The sequence below is a fragment of the Typopeltis vanoorti genome, chromosome 7, assembly GCF_054136105.1.
Source record: "Typopeltis vanoorti isolate ZY-2024b chromosome 7, IOZ_Tvanoo_1.0, whole genome shotgun sequence".
In the NCBI taxonomy this organism is placed as follows: Eukaryota; Metazoa; Arthropoda; class Arachnida; order Uropygi; family Thelyphonidae; genus Typopeltis; species Typopeltis vanoorti.
The window spans coordinates 115,241,026-115,263,250 of NC_143555.1; the positions used below are offsets into that span (position 1 = coordinate 115,241,026).

At 36.5% G+C, this 22,225-nt stretch overlaps 1 protein-coding gene across 2 annotated transcripts in view; it reads right to left on the bottom strand.

Annotated features, from left to right (window-relative positions):
- The window catches only part of LOC150104987 (trafficking kinesin-binding protein 1-like), a 231,964-nt gene that overhangs the window by 117,652 nt on the left and 92,087 nt on the right, over positions 1-22,225 (bottom strand). For both annotated transcript variants that reach the window (XM_090396090.1, XM_090396089.1), the window contains exon 10: positions 18,402-18,532. In XM_090396090.1, the coding sequence (XP_090252216.1) occupies positions 18,402-18,532 (131 nt within the window). The remainder of the gene's footprint in view (positions 1-18,401; positions 18,533-22,225) is intronic.

Below are 22,225 nucleotides of genomic sequence, written 5' to 3' on the forward strand. Positions count from 1 at the left end.
AAAGCAATGAACATGGCAAAAGACTGCCAAACTTCTTCTCAAATAATGGAACAACCAAAACCCAAAGAAAATGGACATGCATATCACCAAACAGACAAACCAAGAATATGATAGACTATATTATTGTAAACCAAAGATGGAAATTAAGTATCCTAAATTGCAGATCATTTGCTGCAGACTGTGGGATCAGACCATAAGTTAGTATTAGCAAATCTAAGAATAAAGTTAAAATCTGAAAGTACTTTTAGAGTCAAAAGGAGACTGAATGTAAAAAAAATTACAAGACAACAATATTCTAAGAAAATATCAACTAGAATTAGATAAAAATCTAAAGGAACTACCAAAACAGAATATAAACATCGAAGAACATTGGTGCAAATTAAAGGAAATAATACTAAAATTAGCAGAAAATACAATGGGTTACACAGAAAGAGAAAGTAAAATGGATTGGATCTTGAATGAAGTAAAAAGGTTAAGCGATCAAAGGAAAAGCATGAAATTAAAACAGAACTACAACAGAAATGACTATAATAGATTAATCAGAGAAATTAGAAAATTAGTTAAAAGGGACAAGAATAACTGGTTAGAAGAAAATGCAAAATGGCAGAGAAGCTATCAAAAGAAAATACCCTCAATGGATTATATAAACAAACAGACCAAATTAGTAAGACATGGACAACAAAAATGATAATGATCAAAAACAAAGAGAGACAACTAATTGAAAATAAAACAAAAAGAATGGCCAGATAGGAAGAATACTTGAGACTTATATAATAAAAACAGCTCTTAGGATATTACTATTCCAGCTACTGAAATGGAAGAGGAAATAAATATCTTTACCAAAGAAATAATAGCACACAACATAGATAAACTAAAACTAGGAAAGCACCTGGTATTGATTAAATATATGCCGAATCTTAAAAGCAGGAAAGGAACAACTTTTGGAACCATTAAAAACATTATTTGAAAGGATCTACAAAAATTAAGCAATGTCTACTGATTGGACCAAATCAGTTGTAACTCCTATGTACAAAAAGGAGATAAAACAGAATGCAATAATTACAGAGGCATTATCCTCCTCAATATTCCAAGTAAGGTTTTTACAGAAGTACTTCAAAAGCAAATTAAGCCATATATAGAACTAGCATTAGGAGAAGAACAAGCAGGTTTCAGACCACAACTGATCAACTATTCACTTTAAGATAGGTAATAGAAAAGACACTAGAGTACAACCAAAGTTGCTATATACATTTCATAGACCTTCATTAGGCATTTGATTGTCTGTAGAAGAGAACTATAGAAAACTATGAAAGAATTTGGAATTCCCAACAAAACTATAAGAATAATAAAGAAGCTACATGAGAAATCTGAAAGTACAGTACGGTGGAGGACACCTTAACCACACAGAGAGTGGAGTAAGACAGAGATGCAATCTGTAACCAGACCTGTTCAATCTTACAATAGAAGAAGCAACCAGTAAGGCCTTAAACAAAGAAGATGGGAAAAATATAAAAAATTTAAAATTTGCAGACAACATTGCATTACTTGCAAGCATGGAAGAAGAGCTGCGAATTTCTGATAAAATAAAGGAAGAATGTATAAAATTTGGATTAACATAAATGTAGACAAGACAAAAATTATGCAAATAGGAAAAAGAAACACCCATCTGAAAATTGAAACTGATAGTAAGAATCTAGAGCAGGTAGGAAACTACCTACCTCAGAGGAATAATTGAGCACAACAGTGAAATTACAAAAGATATAAACAGACGAATCAGGCAAGCATCCCAAACTTTTGGACGACTTAATAAAATATGGAAGTTAAGAGACATCAAACAAGTAACAAAAAGTAAGAACTATGAGAAAATGGTCTTCCCAATACTCCTCTATGGAAGTGAATGCTGGAATCTCAAAAAAGCTGAAGAGAAAATATTATTAACTACTGAAATGGGTTGGCTAAGAAGATTACTTGGAGTATCTCTGCTGGATAGACTAAGAAATGAAGACATAAGGAAACGACTAAAACAAGAAATAACAGTAATAGAAAAATCCAAGAAGAAGACTGTGATGGGTTGGCCATGTGACCAGAATGGGAACAGAAAGATTACCAACTAAAGCCCTGAATACTGCAATGGAAGGTAAAAGATCCAAAGGACAGCCCAGAATTAAATGGATAGACAAAATAAAAGAGAACCTGAAAACCAAATCACAACAAGCGACACCATACTGGACAGAATTGTTCGGAATCTCCAGGGACAGAGACAAGTGGAAAGAGTTCATTCGGACTCATCATCATCCACATAGATGATAGAAGAGAGAAGAAGAAGAAAGGTGTGTTTCTCATTGAGTTCTTTATTGCAAATAGCACTGGTTTAAATATTTTATAGAGTTAAATAATGGTATTTCCATGTCAAGGTACACTCGATGCATCCAAGTCACACAGGGTGATACATGTAAGAAATGCACTCCACCACAGTAACTTAACCAAAAGCATGAGAAAGTCTCATCTGAACAGCTTTATAAACAGCAATAATTTTTTTTTCTTTTATTTAGGAAAGTCAAACACAAATTTTTCTGTATTCAAAGTCATGAATGATGTCATGAACACCGCTCTTGATTTAATATCTTGTGAGCTCTGGAACAATTTAAAAATTAGATCACAGTTATCTCTCTATATGACTGTTTTGGGTCATTCTGCCATCTTGCTACTTATGGTGTGATCATACAATATTGCTGTCATCTCATGATTACATGCAGAAAAAGACAACTGAAAAGGTTTCTTCAACCATATTCGAATATATTCATTCCCTCTGCCTATGAAAAGTGCCCTTTCAGTGCAATATACTATTACCATATTTTTAGAAATGTACTTATAGTTTTATAATGATTTAAATAATATTCAATATGCTAATATATACATACTCTTTGAGACAGAATAAAACATTTCCAGCAGTAGAGAGAAGCCAAAATCTAATAACTCAGCCTCTTTCCAAAAATTGGTTATAATAATTTTATTAATCAGAGGATTCTAAAGAAAGTCCTAGGACAAACAGATGGACAGAAAAGAAACAAGAATATAGAATAGTGTCACTCCCTTCATGGACAAGATATCAAAGACATTGCATCAACAAGAAATAAAAGTTGCTTTTTCCCTGCAAAATAAGACCTCAAGTCTCTTTCAACTGCTAAAACTTCACCCATTCACCACTCAAAAAACCTAAGGGTATATAAGATTGCTTATTCATTTGGAATTTGCTATGTTGTACAAACAAGCCAATTAAGGAAAGACAGATTACGTCAGAAGAATGTATCAAGGGTATCACAAGACTAGAAGCACATAAAAAGTACAGATCAAGTACTCTATGGAAGCATAGAAAAATAACCTGCATTGACTTCAGAGCATTCAAAGCATCAATGGAAATGTTAAAATCCCAACTCAATCCAACAAGAAACAGGTATGACCTTACATCAAGTTTGGTCATCTTTCATCAAGAACCCAGAGGCTGCAAATCTCATCTCTGCCATTCTATTTCAATATGAATTGAAATCTCACATGGTTGGTCTTTCTCAAGCACTGTATTACTATTACCATTAATTTGCATGTTGTTTAAACTCGGTCAGTTTTTATTATTATTATTTCACTCTCTTGATGAGATGTGCTATAATGCAAAACTAGTAGAGGTTTATACTCGATAAAATAATTGTTCAGCAATGTCTCCATGTGGAATTTATTTTTATTGCTTTTGAGACCACAGAGGTTTCACTGTTTTTTGTGACTGAACATCCATACTAGTACATTATAAATATTTAGTCACAAAAACAAAGTAATATATATATTTTTATGTGACTTCTACCTGAAAGGCCATAAACCAATAGTACACTGGTATCATGGTAAGACTAGTTTTTTTTTTTAATTTTATATATATATATATATATATATATATATATATATATATATATATAAAATGTTTAAATTTAAATGATAAAAATAATGAGGAATTATTTGTAGGAAGTGAGATCGCTAGGTTGCGCGCAGTGATACAAAATGCGTAGCGGCAATTAGAGCACCTGCAAAACTCTTTCCAGAGTGATTCGGATAACGTAAAAAAACAGTGCAAGAATGAGAGAGTTTCTAAAATGAAGGATAGAGTGTTGTATGGTGACTCGTTATTAAGAGGGGTGATAGATGGCAGTGTAACTAAATCGTACTTACCGGGTGCGAAATTTAAGGATGTAAGTGAGAGTATTAGAGCGCAAAAACAGAGGGTGAAATAATTAATAATTGTGGCGGGTACGAATGAATTGAAAGGTGATAAATTTTTTTATGACAGAGGACTTGAAAGTATTGTTAAAGGTAGCAAAAGAAAAGAGTGACAGAGTTAGAATGGTTAGTCTGTTGCCGCAGTATGACAGAGAGGAGTTTAGGAGGAGGGCCATAATTGCAAATGACATTATGCGTAGGTTATGCAGACGGTGTGGTGTGGAATTCGTGGACGTGTGGAATGAGTTTGAAGGGCGAAAGGACTTATACAAGATGGATGGCCTGCATTTGAATGCACTTGGTGTGCGGAGACTGAAAAGAGTGTTGCTGAATGAAGGGAAAATGGATGTGCAAAACCAGGGAAACTAGAACTACGAAGGAGGGGGGGGGGATGGATATGCAGACATCAGTGAGACAGATGAGTGTAAGAATGTATATAATGTACCCGAGCCAGCACTAAGGACAAAAAATGGGAATGGGTCATTTAGAATAACGTATCAATATAGGGGTGAGACTAAGGGATCACTGCATTTCATGTATACTAATGCCAGGAGTATTAGGAACAAGAAGGAAGAATTTTTGGCCTTGATTGGCTCTTCCTGGCCACAGGTTATTCGCATTAGTGAAACATGGCTGACGGAAGAAGATATAGTTAGTGGGATAGAATGTGAAGGTTATAGTGTGTTTAGGAGGGACAGAGAGAATAAAATGGGGGGAGGGGTATTATTGATGATAGCTGATGAACTGCAGCCAAGGAGAATTGAAGTTGTATCACAGGATAGTGAAAGGAGCTCATTTGAGGCTATTTGGTGTGAGATTGAGACTGGTAGAATAAAATATACAGTTGGGTGCTGCTATAGACCAGGTGATCGAATAGATGGTGGAGATAGTATGCATAGGGAAATTGATGAAATGAGTGGAAGGAGGGTAATTATTATGGGGAATTTCAACTATGGTAACATTGATTGGAAGGAGGAGAGGACACATGTGAGGAAGGAAAAGGATTTTATTCAATTATTAAGGGATAACTATCTGAGACAGCATGTAATTGAAAATACTAGGGGTGTGAGAGTGCTTGACCTGGTAATAGCATCTGAGAATTTGACTGTAATGAATATGACCATTTTGCCACCTATTGGTGAGAGTGATCATAAGGTCTTGACCTGGGAGGTGGCTAAAGGTGTGGAATTTTCGATTAAGACAGGGTATATGTGGAATTACCGTGCTGGCAAGTATGACAAGCTTAGGAGATTGCTTGGATCAGTGCCATGGCATGTACAACTGCAAGGGCTGGACGTCGATAGAGCATGGAAAGTGGTCAAGGAGCATTTACAGGAGGGAATGGCTGATCAGTACCTAGGGTCCGAATAGTAAAACAAGTAGGGGTTAAATGGATGAATAACACCATTAAGCTTCAGCTGCAAAAAAAGAAACAACTGTGGAGGGAATTTAAAGAAAGGGGTGACCTGCAGGCACACGAACGGTATAAAGTGCAGGCCAGAAAGGTAACGAGTGTGGTAAAAAAAGCAAAAGCGGACTATCAAAGGAAACTAGCTTTGCAAGCAAAAGAGAATCCAAAACAGTTCTTTCAATATGATGCAAGCAAGAAAGAAACTGTACACGGTAAAATGAGTTTAAGGAATGATGATGGTAAGGAGGTCACTGAATCAGTCGATATAGTGGAGTTACTGAGCGCGCACTTTGCAAAAGCATATCATCCAGGTGGTGACATTGAAAAAATGAAGGAACCATTAGTTTATATGGGAATAGTGATGAATGAAGTGGAGGTGACTAGTCTATTACAGAACCTTAATGTGAACACATCTGTGGGATTGGATGGTATACCGGCACGGGTCTTGCGTGAAGTGGCTAAAGAATTATCAGTGCCCTTGACCATGTTGTTTAATCTGAGTCTCAGGTCTGGCTTAGTCCCGTAGGTGTGGAAAGAGGGGAAAATAGTTTCACTGCATAAAGGAGGATCCAAGACTACAGTTGCAAATTACCGACCGATCATCATATCAGGAGTCGTTGTCAAGGTATTAGAGAAAGTAGTCAAGGGAAAAATACAGGAATGGATTGATGAAAACGAGATACTGTATAGGGGACAGCATGGTGTTGTGAAGGATAGATCATGCTTCAGTAACTTGCTCAAGTTTTATAACAAGGTGACGGCTGAACTGGATAAGGGAAATGGGTTTACAGTGATACTGCTGGACCTGGCAAAGGCGTTTGACAGGATACCACATGGAATACTAATCCGTAAACTACAACATATGGGAATGGATATAGGGTTGGTGAGGTGGATAGGTGGTTGGTTGATGAAGAGATATCAAAGAGTAATTTATTAAGGAGTAGAGTCCAAAAGACGGCCTGTGACTAGTGGTGTGCCGCAGGGTTCTGTTCTTGGACCACTGCTGTTTAATCTGTTCATTAACGATATAGGGAAGGATCTAAGTGGAACAGTTCATTTGTTCGCTGATGATGCAAAGTTGGGGAGGGCAATAGTGAATGCAGAAGATGTCAAAGTCTTGCAGGATGACTTAGATAGATTGGAGTTCTGGGCTAAGGAGAATGGATGTCAATTTAATGTGACAAAATGTAAGGTTATGCATTTTGGGGTGAAAAGATTAGCAGCAGTATACCACATTGGTGGAACTGTACTCCAAGAGATTGATGAGGCCAGGGACTTGGGAGTGTTGGTGGATAGGGAGATGAATTTAGGGGGCACACTGCAAAAGTAGCTAAATCAGCTCATCAACTCACTTGGTTGTTGAAAAATACCTTGACGAGCAGAGACAAGCAAGTTATTGTACCTCTGTACCGAGCCTTGATAAGACCTCATCTCGACTACTGTGCCCAGATTTGGTCACCTCGGTTCCTTCTTGATGGGGAGGAGGTGGAGAGGATCCAGAGGCGAGTGACTAAGATGATAACAGGTCTATGGAATGAACCATATGAGAACAGGTTGAAGATTTGTGGGTTGCAGAAACTAGTTGATAGGCGGAGGAGGGGAGATATGATCGAGACATTCAAATTGCTAAAGGGATTCTATAGGATTAATTCAGAGGATATTTTTGAGATCAGGACTGGTGGTGGGAGAACTAGGGGACACCTATGGAAGCTGGGCAAGAGTGTGGTTAGCAGGGGTGTTAGAGCTGGGTTCTTTACTTTTAGAGTGGTAAATGAGTGGAATAAGCTGCCAGAGTCTGTTGTGGGTGCTATGACGGTGAACGAGTTCAAGACAAGGTATGATAGATATTGTGAGAATGTAATCACATAGTTGTGTGGACATGATGTTTAGGGCCTCCCTCGATGAGTCTAAGGACTCCTGGAGTCGCCCGAAATAATAATAATAATAAAATAATAATAATTTTTTTTTTTTTTCCAACATCCGAAATCACTGCTCTAGAGACCAAATATGGAACATTTACAAGCCATTTCAGGCCTCCAGTATGAAGGAATAGCTAACACCATGTGATGAAGTTCATCTTCCCCCTAAAGAAATTCATAAACATCCACTACAGGATTCAAACATGCAACTTATTGGAAGGTACAGTTCCTTTAATGTAGCACACTCTTGTAATCTTTTCATTCCAAATACACTGTCAATTTTTCACTTTTCAACATTAAACTGGCATACATTATATTTTTTGCTCATACTGTCAACCTATTTAAATTATGTTACCTTAACTAAGGATCTACCCAATTCTGCATCACTAACAAACAACTCAATATATATCTCTTCAAATAATTTCCTATATCACTGAATCCTTTATCCAAGTGTAAGCAAACAAAGTTTGGCCTGAGGCAACTCGTGGTAAAAGTGGATCAAGCTCTCATCACTCCTTGTCTCAGTATCTCCCATAATGCAAAACACATCTCCTTGCAGACATGTATAATGCTATGCATTAAGGGAAGGGTCACTACCCAGACCAGTTTTGACCTTTGAGGTCTCATCAGTGGAAGCCAGACTCAGAAGTGATACCAAGGTTGAAGTAATGCAGAAGTCATATTTTCATATAAGAGTCCAAAAGGTGTCACCTTATTAAAATACTCTGGATTAGAGATAGATACTGGAAGTTTTTCTACTTGGTTATACTATAAATTACAGACATGTATAATGCATAGTTTAGAGATAGATACTGGAAGTTTTCCTACTTGGTTATACTATAAATTACAGACCTGTATAATGCATAGTTTAGAGATAGATACTGGAAGTTTTCCTACTTGGTTATACTATAAATTACAGACATGTATAATGATATGCATTATGGGAAGGGACACTATCCAGTGACCCTTCCCATAATTTACTTAGGTCTCATCAGTGGGAGCGAGACCCATGGGTCTGGCTTCCACTGATGAGACCCTTCCCATAATACATAGCATTATACATGTCTGTAAGGATATGTGGTTTGCATTATGGGATACTTAGGCAAGTGATGTGAAGTCATTAGCTTCTATATACAAGTTGCCCAGTCCTGAAATTACTTCAGGTGCAAACTCTACTTGCTTACACTTGGATAATTTATTATTAATATTATTATTACATGACATTTCCAGGGAGTCTAAAGACTCATTGAAGGTACCTAGAGTACCTATTCTACAACTCTCCATCTCCGCCACTCAATCCACTAACTGCAGTGAACTGCATCATCTACACCAGCGCCATCTACTGCCCACCACCACTAGTATTATCACAGATAATCACAAACATCTATGCCCACGGCAGGATTCAAACCCACAGCCTTTGGGCTGGAGAGCGAATATGTATACCACTAAGTTGGCAGGATAAAGGATTAAACCAAGAATATAATTTCTTGGCATCTTTAATTTATAGCATAACCAAGAGGAAAAACTTCCAACTGGTGTACAAATTAAACAGCAGTGGTCCAAGAATAGAGTTCTTTGGCACAATAGTCATCTGACATCTCCTGGATTCTGCTTTTTCATACACTATTCCATATCCACAGGCCATCCTTTTATCTATTCCCATTTGCTCCAATATGTGTAATAGAGTTTATGTAGTATCCTGTCAAATGCATCTGCAAAATCCAGGAGTATCATCATGCAAAAATTCCCTCTATCCAACTCAACTGCCATTGTTATAAACTGAGTAAATTGCTAAATTTACTCAGTTTATGATACTCCGTGGGGACATGTTGTCCCCATGGGGTATCATAATTTTCTCCAAATTTTCCTGAATTTTGTCTTTGACCAACTTCTCCAATAGCATTACAACCACCCCAGGGAAATATTTATTGCTCTAAAGAGGCTGCTTGGAAGGATAAAAGAGAATAGTGTGACAGGAAGGGTAGTCAGTGTGTTGCCTAGGTAAGACTATGGTGAAACGAGGCAGAGAACAAGGATTATGAATGATATGCTGGCTGAAATGTGTGAGGAGATGGGACTACAGTTTGTTAATGTGTGGAATGAGTTTGAGGGACGAAGTGAGCTGTATGGGAGCGATGGGCTGCATTTGAGTGGTTATGGTGTGAGTAGCTTGGAGAGACTGCTGCTGGAAGATAGAGAAGTGAATAGAGAGAATGAATCAGATCGAGAGGGGAGTGATGTGGAAGAGCAGGAGAGTAAGACGGGAGAGATTGAAGAAGTGAATATGAATGGGGAAGTGAGTGGTATGAGTATAGAAAATGAGAGAATGGGTGTGCAAAAGGAGCAGGGAAATGGGGAGGCTCAGAGTGGACAGGGGTACACAGCGCGAGAAAGGTGGATGCTCCAAGAGGAGGTGAGAGCATGTGTAGGCAGGAAAGGAATGGGATGACCAGGGATCAAGAGGAAAGAGTTGGAATTGAAAAGGGTTCTAATATGAAGAAGGAGAAAGGGAAATGGCCTCAGTCTAGCATGCAGAGATCATATCAAGTGAGAAGTATCAGTGGAACTAGCTGCTGTAGATCCAGAAATGAGCTGTTGTGTTTGTATACCAATGTTAGAAGTATAAGAAACAAGGCAGATGAAATGGTTGCACTAATTGCGTCTGTTCACCCAAAGATTGTCGGAATAAGTGAGACATGGTTGGAAGAGGATGACATCCTGACAGGAATAGAGATGGAAGGGTATGATGTGTTTCGTGAGGATAGAAGGGGTAAAAAGGGAGGGGGGAGTGCTATTGATGATAAAGAAAGAGTTATGTCCATACAAAGTAGAGCTGCAAGATGGAAATAGTGCCAATGTTTTTGAGGCAGTATGGTGTGAGACAGAGGTGAATAGAATCAAATACTTGGTGGGATGTTGTTATAGACCTGGTAATGTGGATGGTGGTGATAGTGAAATGTATAGTCAAATTAGCCACGCAAATAAGAAAAGGGTGATCATTATGGGTGATTTTAATTATGGCAATATAGACTGGAATGATGAGATAGCAACTGGAACTAAAGAAAATGAGTTTCTTGAGTTTTTGAGTGATAACTACCTCAGACAGTATGTAACAGAGGGCACACGAGGATTAAGGGTCTTGGATTTGGTCATCTCATCACAGGATGTAATTATAAATGAGATGTCAAATCATCCACCAATTGGTGAGAGTGACCATGAGGTGATTACCTGAGTGGTTGCCAGCAGTGCGAGGACCCCTGTGAGAAAAGGGTATATGTGGAACTATGGGGAGGGGGGTGATTATGAAGAGCTCAGGAGATAGTTTGCAGGTGTGGTGTGGAATGAGAAGTTAGCTGAAAAAGAGATCAATGCAGATTGGGGGAAGTTCAAAAACTATATAGTAGATGCAATGTCAAAATGTATTCCAAGGGTGAGAAGGTTAAATAAGGTAGGTGTGAGATGGATGAATAAAGAGATTAAGCATGCGATACAGAGAAAAAGGTCATTGTGTAGGCAGCATAAGAAAAATGGAAATAACCAATTTCATGAGGTCTACAAAGACCAGGCAAGGAGGGTGACTTTGTTGATGAGAGTAGCTAAAGAGAGTTTAATGAACAGCAGTTAGCTAATGAAGCCATAAGGAATCCTAGGGAGTTCTTTCAATATGTAGCCAGCAAAAGAAAGAATGATTATGGAAGGATGACATTGACTGGAGAAAATGCTGTTGCAGAACATGTGGTGGAGATTCTTAATGAGCAGTTCATAAAGATCTTTCAATCTTGTGAATGTGACCTCATGGAGAGATTGAAAACAGTTGATGATGGGGAGGAGAGACTGACTGTAAGTGAGCAAGAGGTGTTTGGGGAGGTGAGTAAACTAGATGTAAATAAGGCTGTGGGACTTGTAATATATCACCGTGTATTCTGAAGGAATATGCCAGAGAGTTGACACCTGCCCTGACATATTTTTTTAATATGAGTCTTGCACTTGGTCAAGTTCCTCGGGAGTGGAAGGAGGGCAAGATTGTGCGACTTCATAAAGGAGGTGATTGAACTCAAGCATCAAACTATAGGCCTATCTGATCAGGTGTTGTGGTTAAGTTGTTGGAGAAGCTTGTGAGAACTAGGATCCAGAGTTGGGTTGACAACAATGGTATAATCTTTGATGGACAGCATAGATTTGCTAAAGGGAGGTCATGTTTTTGTAATCTACTTACTTATTACAATAAAGTGACTGCTTCCTTGGACAGAGGAGAAGGATACATAGTAATATACTTGGATTTCGCAAAAGCTTTTGATAGAGTACCTCATGATAAGTTGACAGTCAACCTAGAGCAGATGGGGTTGGATATTAGATTAGTGCATTGGATTGGAGACTGGCTATCTGATAGGTATCAACAAGTTGTGTATGGGGGGGGGGGGCGATATCCAGTAAAAGGAAAGTCACTAGTGGAATGCCTCAGGAGTCTGTTTAAGGGCCACTACTATTTAACTTGTATATTAATGATATTGGCAAAGATTTGGATGGAGATATTCAGTTGTTTGCAGATGATGCAAAGTTGGGACAAAACATAAAGAATAGTGAAGATGTTGTGGCCTTGCAAGAAGACTTGAATAAATTAAGTGATTGGGCAAGCAAATGGGGATGTGAGTTCAATGTTGCAAAATGTAAGGTTTTAAAATATGGAAAACAAAGATGGGATGCAGAATTTATGCTTGGTGAGAATATATTGTTGGAGATAGAGGAAATAAGAGATCTGGGGGTGATAGTAGATAAGGATCTAAAATTTAGGGGACACATTGCCAAAATTGTGAAGACAACACAAAGGCTTCTGGAAATGATGCGGAGGACACTGACATGTAGAAGTAGGGAGATTCTTGTTCCGTTGTAAAAGGCTTTGATTAGGCCACACATGGACTATTGTGCCCAGATTTGGTCACCGGGTTTTCAGAAGGATGAAGAGATGTTGGAAAGGGTCCAAAGGCAAGTGACTAAGGTAGCTTCTGACCTCTAGAATGTTGAGTATGAGGAAAGATTGAGAAGATGTAAATTGCAGAGTCTGGTGGAGAGGAGGAAGAGGGGAGATATGATAGAGACCTACAAGTTGGTAAGGGGTTGTTATAAGATCAATGGTGGAGAAGTTCTACAGAGAATAGTGGGAGATCAGGGGAGAACCAGGTCATCCCTGGAAACTGTATAAAGAGGGTGCGAGTAGGGGAGTAAGAGGCAGGTTTTTTCCAATGCAGAGTTGTGAATGATTGGAATGCCTTGCCTGAGAGTGTGGTTCTGCAAGGAGTTTGAGTGTGTGTGATAAAAGGACCTCCCAGATGAGTCTTTGACTCCATGAGGTCTTGGGGTAATAATAATAATAATTCATATTTGAAAATTATGGAGACAACTACTGTGTTTGAATAAAAACTTTAGTTTACTATAACTAAAATCTTAAACTAAAGTTTTTATTCAAACACGGTAGTTGTCTCCATAATTTTCAAATATGCATTCGGATCACTGTGTAAGCTTAAAAGAAAGGAATAATAATAATAATTCACCACTTCTGTCAAAGCCTCCTTTATGCAATGAAAGTATTTCACCTTCCTTCCTTCTAGAGGAGTGGAAGGAGAGCAAAGTACTTCCATTGCATCAAGATTTTAGCTCTGGTAGAAGTGATGCTAATTCCTTTGCATATTTTCATAACATCCAGAATAATACATCATTCAATCCCATTGCTACAGTTTTCATTGAAATTTTGCAATATCTTAGTACTTACAATTCATCAACCTCTATTTTCACATCATATCCTGTCACTGCAATATCTTCACATCTGGATAAAAGAAGTAACTGAACTATTTTGTCTCTTTCTGTCACCTCCCTACCAGCACTCATTATTCTTCCTTTACTTGTCACATAATAAAATAACTCTTTGGGACTTCCTTTGGCCTGCTCAATTAATTTCCTCCAATGATACTGAAATCCAGACAAATAGACCAATTTGGGGAAAAAAATATGCTGACAGTGACTGTGTAATCTTATTACACAGTTCTATTATATTATCCTGAACATCAGTTTAGCATAATTATCAGGAATTTGATAATGATGGTGTATAGACAGTGAATGTCAAAAGTATTCAAAATAGAATGACAATTTTAATTTTTGATTTATTCTGCAGTCAATAACAGCTTAACTTTGTAAAGCTGCTTCCTGTTAAGCATCTTGCATGATATTTGGCTTCTCTAATTTACTTCAAAAATAATTTTAACAAAATGATTTAAGTATGTTAAGAAAAATCTCTTGATTAACATTTATCATATATTAAAAACAACAAATTTCAAAGAGCAAAGTGGTTAAAAATAAAGTGATGACACATAAACCAGATATGAAGTGATTCATATCTGGTTTATGTAGTTTATTCATTTATTTCATTTTGCTGTGGTTTCCTCATGATGAATTATTAATCACTTTAATAAGAAGAAAATCTCATTCATTCAGGTACTAAGACCAACCAAGATATGTCTAGGACACAGAGCAAAAGCAAAATCCAGATTACAGAGCAACACAAGACAGGAAAAAAGTATAAAATTTTAGCTACTAAACTCCAGATTGAAGACATTCTAATAATCACATGTCCTAAGAATTTCATTTTCCTCTTCCTTATCTTATTCAATAAACATTTTTGGTTTGCTCTTTCAAGTCTTTCAATGTTTCAATTGAAACAACAGTGGGTAACAGACATCCTCGTTACACTTCTTTTTATATCTATTCATTGTAAAAATGTGTTTATTTTTATTGCAGATATACATGCAACATGTATATACAGATGTAAACAAATCAAATATGTATGAAAATGGTGCTGTTTGAAGAGAGATTCTAGTATATTTCTCTACCAGTGTTCTAAACACCAACATTCAGATAATAGAGAAGATCAAGAAAATCAACTGTAGAATAAAAACCATAAACACCAAGATGATCATCAGAATGCCAATGAGCAGTATAAAACACAAACAAGAAGGATAATTAATATGGTAAGAAGGCTAAATCAGATTTCAAGAGAAAATTAGCTAAATAGGCCAAAGTAAATCCAAAAGAGTTTTTTTCAATATGTAGCAAGTATGAGAAAGAATGATTATGGAAAGATGACCTTACTCAGTGTTGATGGTAGGAAAGTGACAGAAGCAGAAGAAATAATTCAGTTACTAAGTAATCACTATGAAAGGACATATCATCCAGGCATATACTCAATAAATAATCAGAATAAAAACATTAAATTAATTGCTGTCTATGTGTTGAACAATGTTAGTTAGTTGTCGCTGCCATGTTCTTCAGAATCATACATATTTTATCCTAGGTCAGTGGCAGTTAGATTAGACTTTGCAGTTATTTAAGTGACAGAGTGATGTTAGCATTGAGATAGACGAACTGGAGGTACTCAGTATATTGAAAAATATCGATGTGAATACAGCAGTGGGCTTGGGTCAGTTCATGTGCTATGAGAATATGCAAGTGAACTGGCAGTGCCTCTGACAAAGTTGTTTAATACAAGTCTCAGCACTGGCAAGGTTCCAAGGAAGTGGAAAGCATGTAAGATAGTTCCATTACATAAAAGTGGCTCCAAGACAGAAGTAGCAAATTACAGACCAATTAGTATCTCTGGAGTGGTGGTTAAAGTACTGGAAAAGTTGGTTAAAAGTAAAATTCAGAAATAGGTGGATAGGATTGTGACACTTTATAGGAGGCAGAATGGCTTTGGAAAAGGTAGGTCCTGGCTCAGTAATTTATTCACATTTTATAATAAGGTGATGACAGCAGAATTGGATAAATGAAATGACTACACCATGATACTGCTGGACTTTGCAAAGGCATTTGAGAGAATACCGCATGGAAAACTATTACATAAGTTGAAGCAAATGGGAGTGGAGATAAGGCTGGTGGCAAGAATAGGGAGGTGGCTGACAGACAGACATTAGAGGGTGTAGGTGGATTCAAGGTGAATGATGGTGACTAGTGGAGTGCCCCAGGGCTCTCCACTAGGACCACTACTCTTTAATTTGTAGAGATGATGCAAAATCAAGAAGGAGAATAGTTGATAAAGGTAATGTAGATATCTTATAAGATGATTTAAATAAATTGGAAGTGTAGGCAGATGACAATGGTTATAAATTCAATGTTGTAAAATGTAAAATGTCACTTCAAGATGAAAGATTACACGCTTTGTATCATATTGATGGAACTATTTCACGGGAAATTGCTAAGGCTAGGGATCTGGGAGTGATGCTGAATAGATATTTGAAATTCAGATGACATATTGCAAGAACTGGCAAAATAGCTCAGAGGATTACTTGGATGCTGAAGAGCACATTGACAAGTAAACATAGGGAGGTTATTATTCCTCTTTATAAAGGCTATGATTCAGTCAACTAAATGTTGACTACTGCAAACAGATTTGGTCACCTGCATTTCTTGAGGATCGGGAGATTGTGGAGAGGATTCAGAGACAAGTGACCAAAATGGTGACAAGTCTGTGAAATGTTTCTTATGAGGAGAGATTGAGGGTGTGTGTGTGTCGCAGAGTTTAGTGACAGGCAGAGGATGTGATAGAAACTTATGAGTTACTAAATGGATACTATAAGATTGAGACAGAAGAAAATTTTTAATACATGGGGAATAGGGAGAAAATAAGGGATCACACTTAGAAGCTGTCTAAGAGTGTGGGTTAGTAAGGGTGTGCAGACTAGGTTCTTTATTGGAGAGTAGTGAATAAGTGGAATGGATTGCTAGAGGTAGTTGTGAGTGCCCCAACAGTGAATAGGTTTAAGGAGATGTTTAATAGGTATTGTATTAATGAATAGAGTGGGTCTCCAGCAATGAGTCTTGACTCCATGGAGTGCCCATATAAATAATAATAATAGAAACCCACACTATTTCAGACAATAGATGAATCCATAAGTTTCTGTGGTTTAGCAGTTCTGTAAATAGCTTCCAGTATTGAGATCACGTTTTAAGATAAATAAAAAGTTTAATAAAATATAACCCTACAAGTTTCATAAATTATCAGACATTGTCAGGAGTATTAACAAAGACTGTACAGAAAAGAGACAGCTAGAAACTATTAATTAAACACATTACATGTTATCAGAATTTCACAATTCGTACATATAAATAACCACAATAAAAACATTAAATTAATTGTTGTATATGTGTTGGAGGAATGTTAGTAAGTTGCCGCTGTCATGTGCTTTAGAATCGTGCATATTTAATCCTAGATGGGTGGTAGTTAGATTTTTAATGAAAGCTGACCAAACTTGGTGTGGGATTAATCTTTGATTTTTGTTACACTGTGTGCAGATCCACAGCATTTCAGAGGCTTTCTTGACTTTCTTGAAAAACAATCACAATTAATATATGACATTTTTTATAAGTATGTTATTTTCAACCACATAACTAATGTAATAAAAATAACTAACACTGGGTTTATTGGTCATAAAGATTTGATACTACTAGTTTTGGCACATAGACTGGCAGCTTCATCTGAGTTCGGATGAACATGCAAACATAAATAAACAACAAGCTTTGATTATGAATCAATACATTACTAAAAAAATGCCAACTGTGTAGGAACTGTTACACAAGTACAACAGAAACGCGTGGATGCTGGCACATTGTTCAGCAGATGCATCCAATAGGTACCTCCGATGTGTTTAGAGATCTGATGAGTGACTTCCAAATGTCACACAGAATCATCTCTTGGTTTCTGTTCAGGGTACCATAAATAAGTTATAAGTTACATGATAAATAATCCTTTATTACTATGGAGGTCACTGAAGAGCACTTAGGCACAATCATGCTTTATGAGTTCAAAAAAGGGCAACGCTGCTGCTAACACTGTAAAAAAAATTGGCAAGACGTATATGACAATAACATTTTGAATGTGCGAAAGTGCCAGCAATGGTTCCAAAAATTTCAACAAGGGGACTTTAGTTTGAAAGACTCTCCTCACTCTAGGTGCCCTGTCTCTCTTGATAATGATATGCTGGAAGCTGCTATTGTCAGAAATGCCAATGCAGCTGTTGAAGATTTAGCAAAAGATTTATCATCATCGACCATCCATCTTGGAATAGTGTCTAAGCTCAGCCAGTGGGTTCCTCATGAAACTGACAAACAACAATCGAATAGAGCATGCCAACAACTGCACTGTTCTTATTCTCAAGAGGTTCAATCTCCATGGAAATGGTTCATGTAAAGATACCTCTCATTACAATGAGAAATGAAATCCAGCCTTTCCCAAATGAAGAGACAATGTCCCATTGTTCTTTCAACTACACCACAGGGATGCTAACAGCACACTGCAAATTACAGTTCATTTAATAGAAAAAGTTGTGAATCACCACACAGAGACAAGGAAGTATGAGAATGACATTGATGAGTGGAAAACAATCATATCACAAATCACAGCCATAGCTTATTTTCTAACCCTCACTTTCATTCTCAAACATCCTTCCTTTTTTTTTTTTTACACATAAATATTTATACATAAAAAATATTTACATGATTATAACATAATCATGTAAATAAATCATGTATAATTATTATATATAAATTTATAATTAACCTATCCTCTAGTAATGACTAATTTTTTTTTAAATTTATCAAATTCACAACTTCTATAACATAGTACTGAAGGCCATTTCACATATTTTCAATCCTAGAGTAATGAACTTACTTTTAGGGTTGAAAACATGAAAAGACAGTCAACAACAGATTGAAGAGGCACTGAATTTACACAAAGACATACAGCTAATGAGTTACAACTTACTCACATTTTTAAAACATATATTCACATTTGCCAGTTGAGAAGTAAGTTCTGAAATTTCCTGTTCTTTGTTCTTGACTTCATCTTCATTTTTCACTTTTTCTTCTTGAAGGATTTCTATTTGTTCATTGATTTTATCTTTGTAACAAAGAAAACAACTATTTTTCAATATCAGAAGTACTAACATTCTTAACTGAGAGTTATCAAGACTTCACAAACATCTTATGCTTTTACAAAATGAATACCTAATTCTGATATCCACATAGTAAATTTTTAAGCTGATAAAATGTTTATGACATGTTCATCATAAAATAAAATGCAGATAAGTATCTAAGCAAGATTACTGATAAAATAAATTCTGTTTTGTTAATAAATTTATCTTAATGCTGTGCTAATTAAAACACTAATGAATTTATATTTCTAAATTAATTTATAAGGATATATAGAATAAATAATACACAATATATGAGATAAGAAAAAAAAAAAACAAAAAAAAAGCACTATCACTTCTATACTGAAACTGCAGAATTTATATATCTCCTGGTAAATACACACTAGCAGACTAGGATGGTAAACATAATAGACTGGCAATAAGATTAACTGCCTTATGATCAATGGGCTTGAATATAGTCTAGTCAAAATATCAACACTCCAATTATCAGCTATTCCATCTTTCAGATGGCACTCATATAGTGAAAAACCGTGTATGTGAAATTGGAGAAATATTCATCCACAGCTGTTGACAGACTTCAAAAAAGGATTGTATGGTACTGGTTGAAGGGTAGCCAATATACAGGAAACTACTCATATTGTAGGTTGCTGGCAGAGTGCTGTAGTTAAGATGTTTCATGAGCGGAAGGATAATGAGCAAAACAGTAGTCACCATGCCAATGGCCTGTGATTGATTGATTGATACTTGTGGTGAATGCAGGTTGTATCATATTATACAAGCCCATAAACTGTGTATGGCTGATCATGGAATTTAACCAAGAGATAATTGGCAATGTTTTCTAAACCACAACCTAATATACCCTTCTTCATAATGGGCTTCTGAAGTAGGTGCCCAGTCAAGGTACCCATGCTTACACCTAATCATTGATAACTATGTCTACAGCTTGCATCTGACAGACATTGTTGGACCAGACTACTGAAGACTGGAAAAGTTGCCTTTTTGAATCTTCTTTCCACAGTGGACAGTGGGTGGAGTGTTAACTGAAAACCTGAGGAATCACCATAATGTCATGGTCCAGAAGAAATAAGCAGGAAGCAGCAGCATTATGGTATAGGAGATGCTTTCCTAGGAATCTGAGTCCTGGTATCTATAGACCACACTACGAATGCTACAAAATGCCTATCCATTATGGATAATCAGGTACATCTCTTCATGGCAACTCTTTCCAGATGGTATAGGAAAGAGTTGCCATGAAGAGCTGCCTGTATTGTTCAAGAATGATTCACCAAAACATGACAGTGACTTCCAGGTGTTTATTACTATGGCTGCCAAATTCACCAGCTTTGAATCCCACAGAGTATCTATGGAATCATTACCCTAAACATGCTTCTAAGGGAAGTAATCCAGACAAATATGATACAGTATATCTCTTTCAATGTTCTCAGAATCCAACATGCAATATAGCAGCAATTTCTGGCAGCAAGAGCATATACTGTATTTCTAGTTATAATTTGGGTGAAAATACCTGGCTTTTAGTGAATGAATTTAGTGGGAAAGAGAATTCTAATAAGTTTGGCTGTATTGGACACGAATACCATTATCACTGCTGGTATTGAAATTTATAGTGATTCTGTAGGTGAGTTGAATATCACTGATTTTACTATCAGATCTTAATGACTTATTAACATGATCTATACAGATTAATAATAACAGAAACAGAATCAAATGCTAGACAAGTTGCACATTAACTGCTGACTTCCAACTAAATAATAGGCTATATACTGTTAAGCATAATGTCCTATTTATAACTGTAGTGTTTTAAATCTTTTCGATTGGCAACTTACTTGTCATATACTTTTTTCCAAAAACAGGTAGTCCCCAAATTACATAGATTTGGACTTGACAAATTATCATGTAAGGGGTAGAAAATAGTGAACTATAAAATTTTATTTAACCTATCTGTGTTATTTGCATGCCACCTGACGGAAATCTTCTGCAAGGCAGATAGCTGTATGTAGCACCTGCAGGCAATTTCTTTAATCTCTCTCTCTTTCCCTCCCCCTTTCAAAACAGTTATGCTATATAACTAGTGTTTCATGGATCTTAACACCTCATGGTTCTTGAAAGTCTCAAGGGGAAATAGATAATGAATTAGCCTTCTATGGAGTGATTTATAAAGAGAAGAAGCAAGCCATGTATAGTCATCTCTTGATGATATCATAAGGTCGAATAGCCAAATTAAACTTTTTTTTTTATCTTCTGTTTTCTCATACTACTTGGATTAATAATAACATATTGAAATTAATTTGTGTGTGAATTCTGGACAAACTAACAAATACTCTTTTAAAACATGTCAATATACTAACACATACATCATTATCAAATTCCTGGTATATACTCTCAAGGAGTGTACAGGATATGATAATACTACACGAAAAATTACATCATTACTAACTTCCTATCTACAATTTTCCTCCAAATCAGTCTGTTACCTGTCAAGACTCCAACATTATCAGAGCTTATATTTCTATCTTCTAAGGTACTTTTTACTGCATCGATCCACTTGGTTGGCATCAATGCTGGCCTGGTTGGCCAAGCAGTTAGCATATCCACTCTCCAGCCAAAAGGCTGCAGGTTCGAATCCCACCGTGGGCATGGACATTTGTGTCTGTGGAAGTACTAGTGGTGGGAACAGGGGGTAGATGATGTAGTTGGTGGACTGAGTAGTGGAAACAGATGTAGAGTAGCTGCCCTCCCTCAATGAGGCTTTGGACTCCCTGGAGGTGTCACATAATAATAATAATAATAATGATGATGATGATATTGCCATTGATGCCATCTGTTCATGCCCCTAATCTTTCTCAAGACTCTCATATCTGCGGTCTCTAATCTTTGGTCAAGTGTTTTACTTCTGACCCAACTCTCAAATCCATAAGTTAAAATTGGTTTGAACATATACAGCTAATTTAGTGTTTTGACTCATTTCTCTCTTATTCCATATAAATTTATTCAGTTGACTTACTACCATACCAGTTTTGTTGATTCTGTTGTCTATTTCCATATTTATGTCTATTATCATCTTCACTAAAAATCGTGCCTAAGTAGCTGAAATGTTTTACTTGTTCTATAGGTTCTCCATTCACAATACAGTTGATATTTTCAATGTTTCTGCCTATTTTCATTGTCTTGTTATTGCTGACCTTCATACCAAATCTATTACAACAGTTATTCAATTTAGTCTGGGAGTCTTGCAGACTTGTAGGGGATTTATTTAGAAGTATAACATCATCCACATAAAGCAAAGAGCAGAGATTAACATCTCCAATTTTGATATCAGGTTTAATCCACTTTCCTTCATAATGTGATCCACATAGATAATGAATAACAGAGGGGATAATGTACATCCTTGTCTGATACCAGATTTAACATTAAACCATCTTCCTGTACTTTCTTCAATTCTAACTGCTGACTTACAACTGAAATAAACACATACATGTACTGTAAACACATCAGCAATAGGGTATGACAAAGGGATTAAATCCAGCTTACATTACAAAATTCAATGTTACATAAACAGGTAACTAGTGGTGTGTCACAAGGTTCAGTGCTGGAACAATTGCTGTTTAATTTCTACATAAATGATATAGGAAATAACTTGA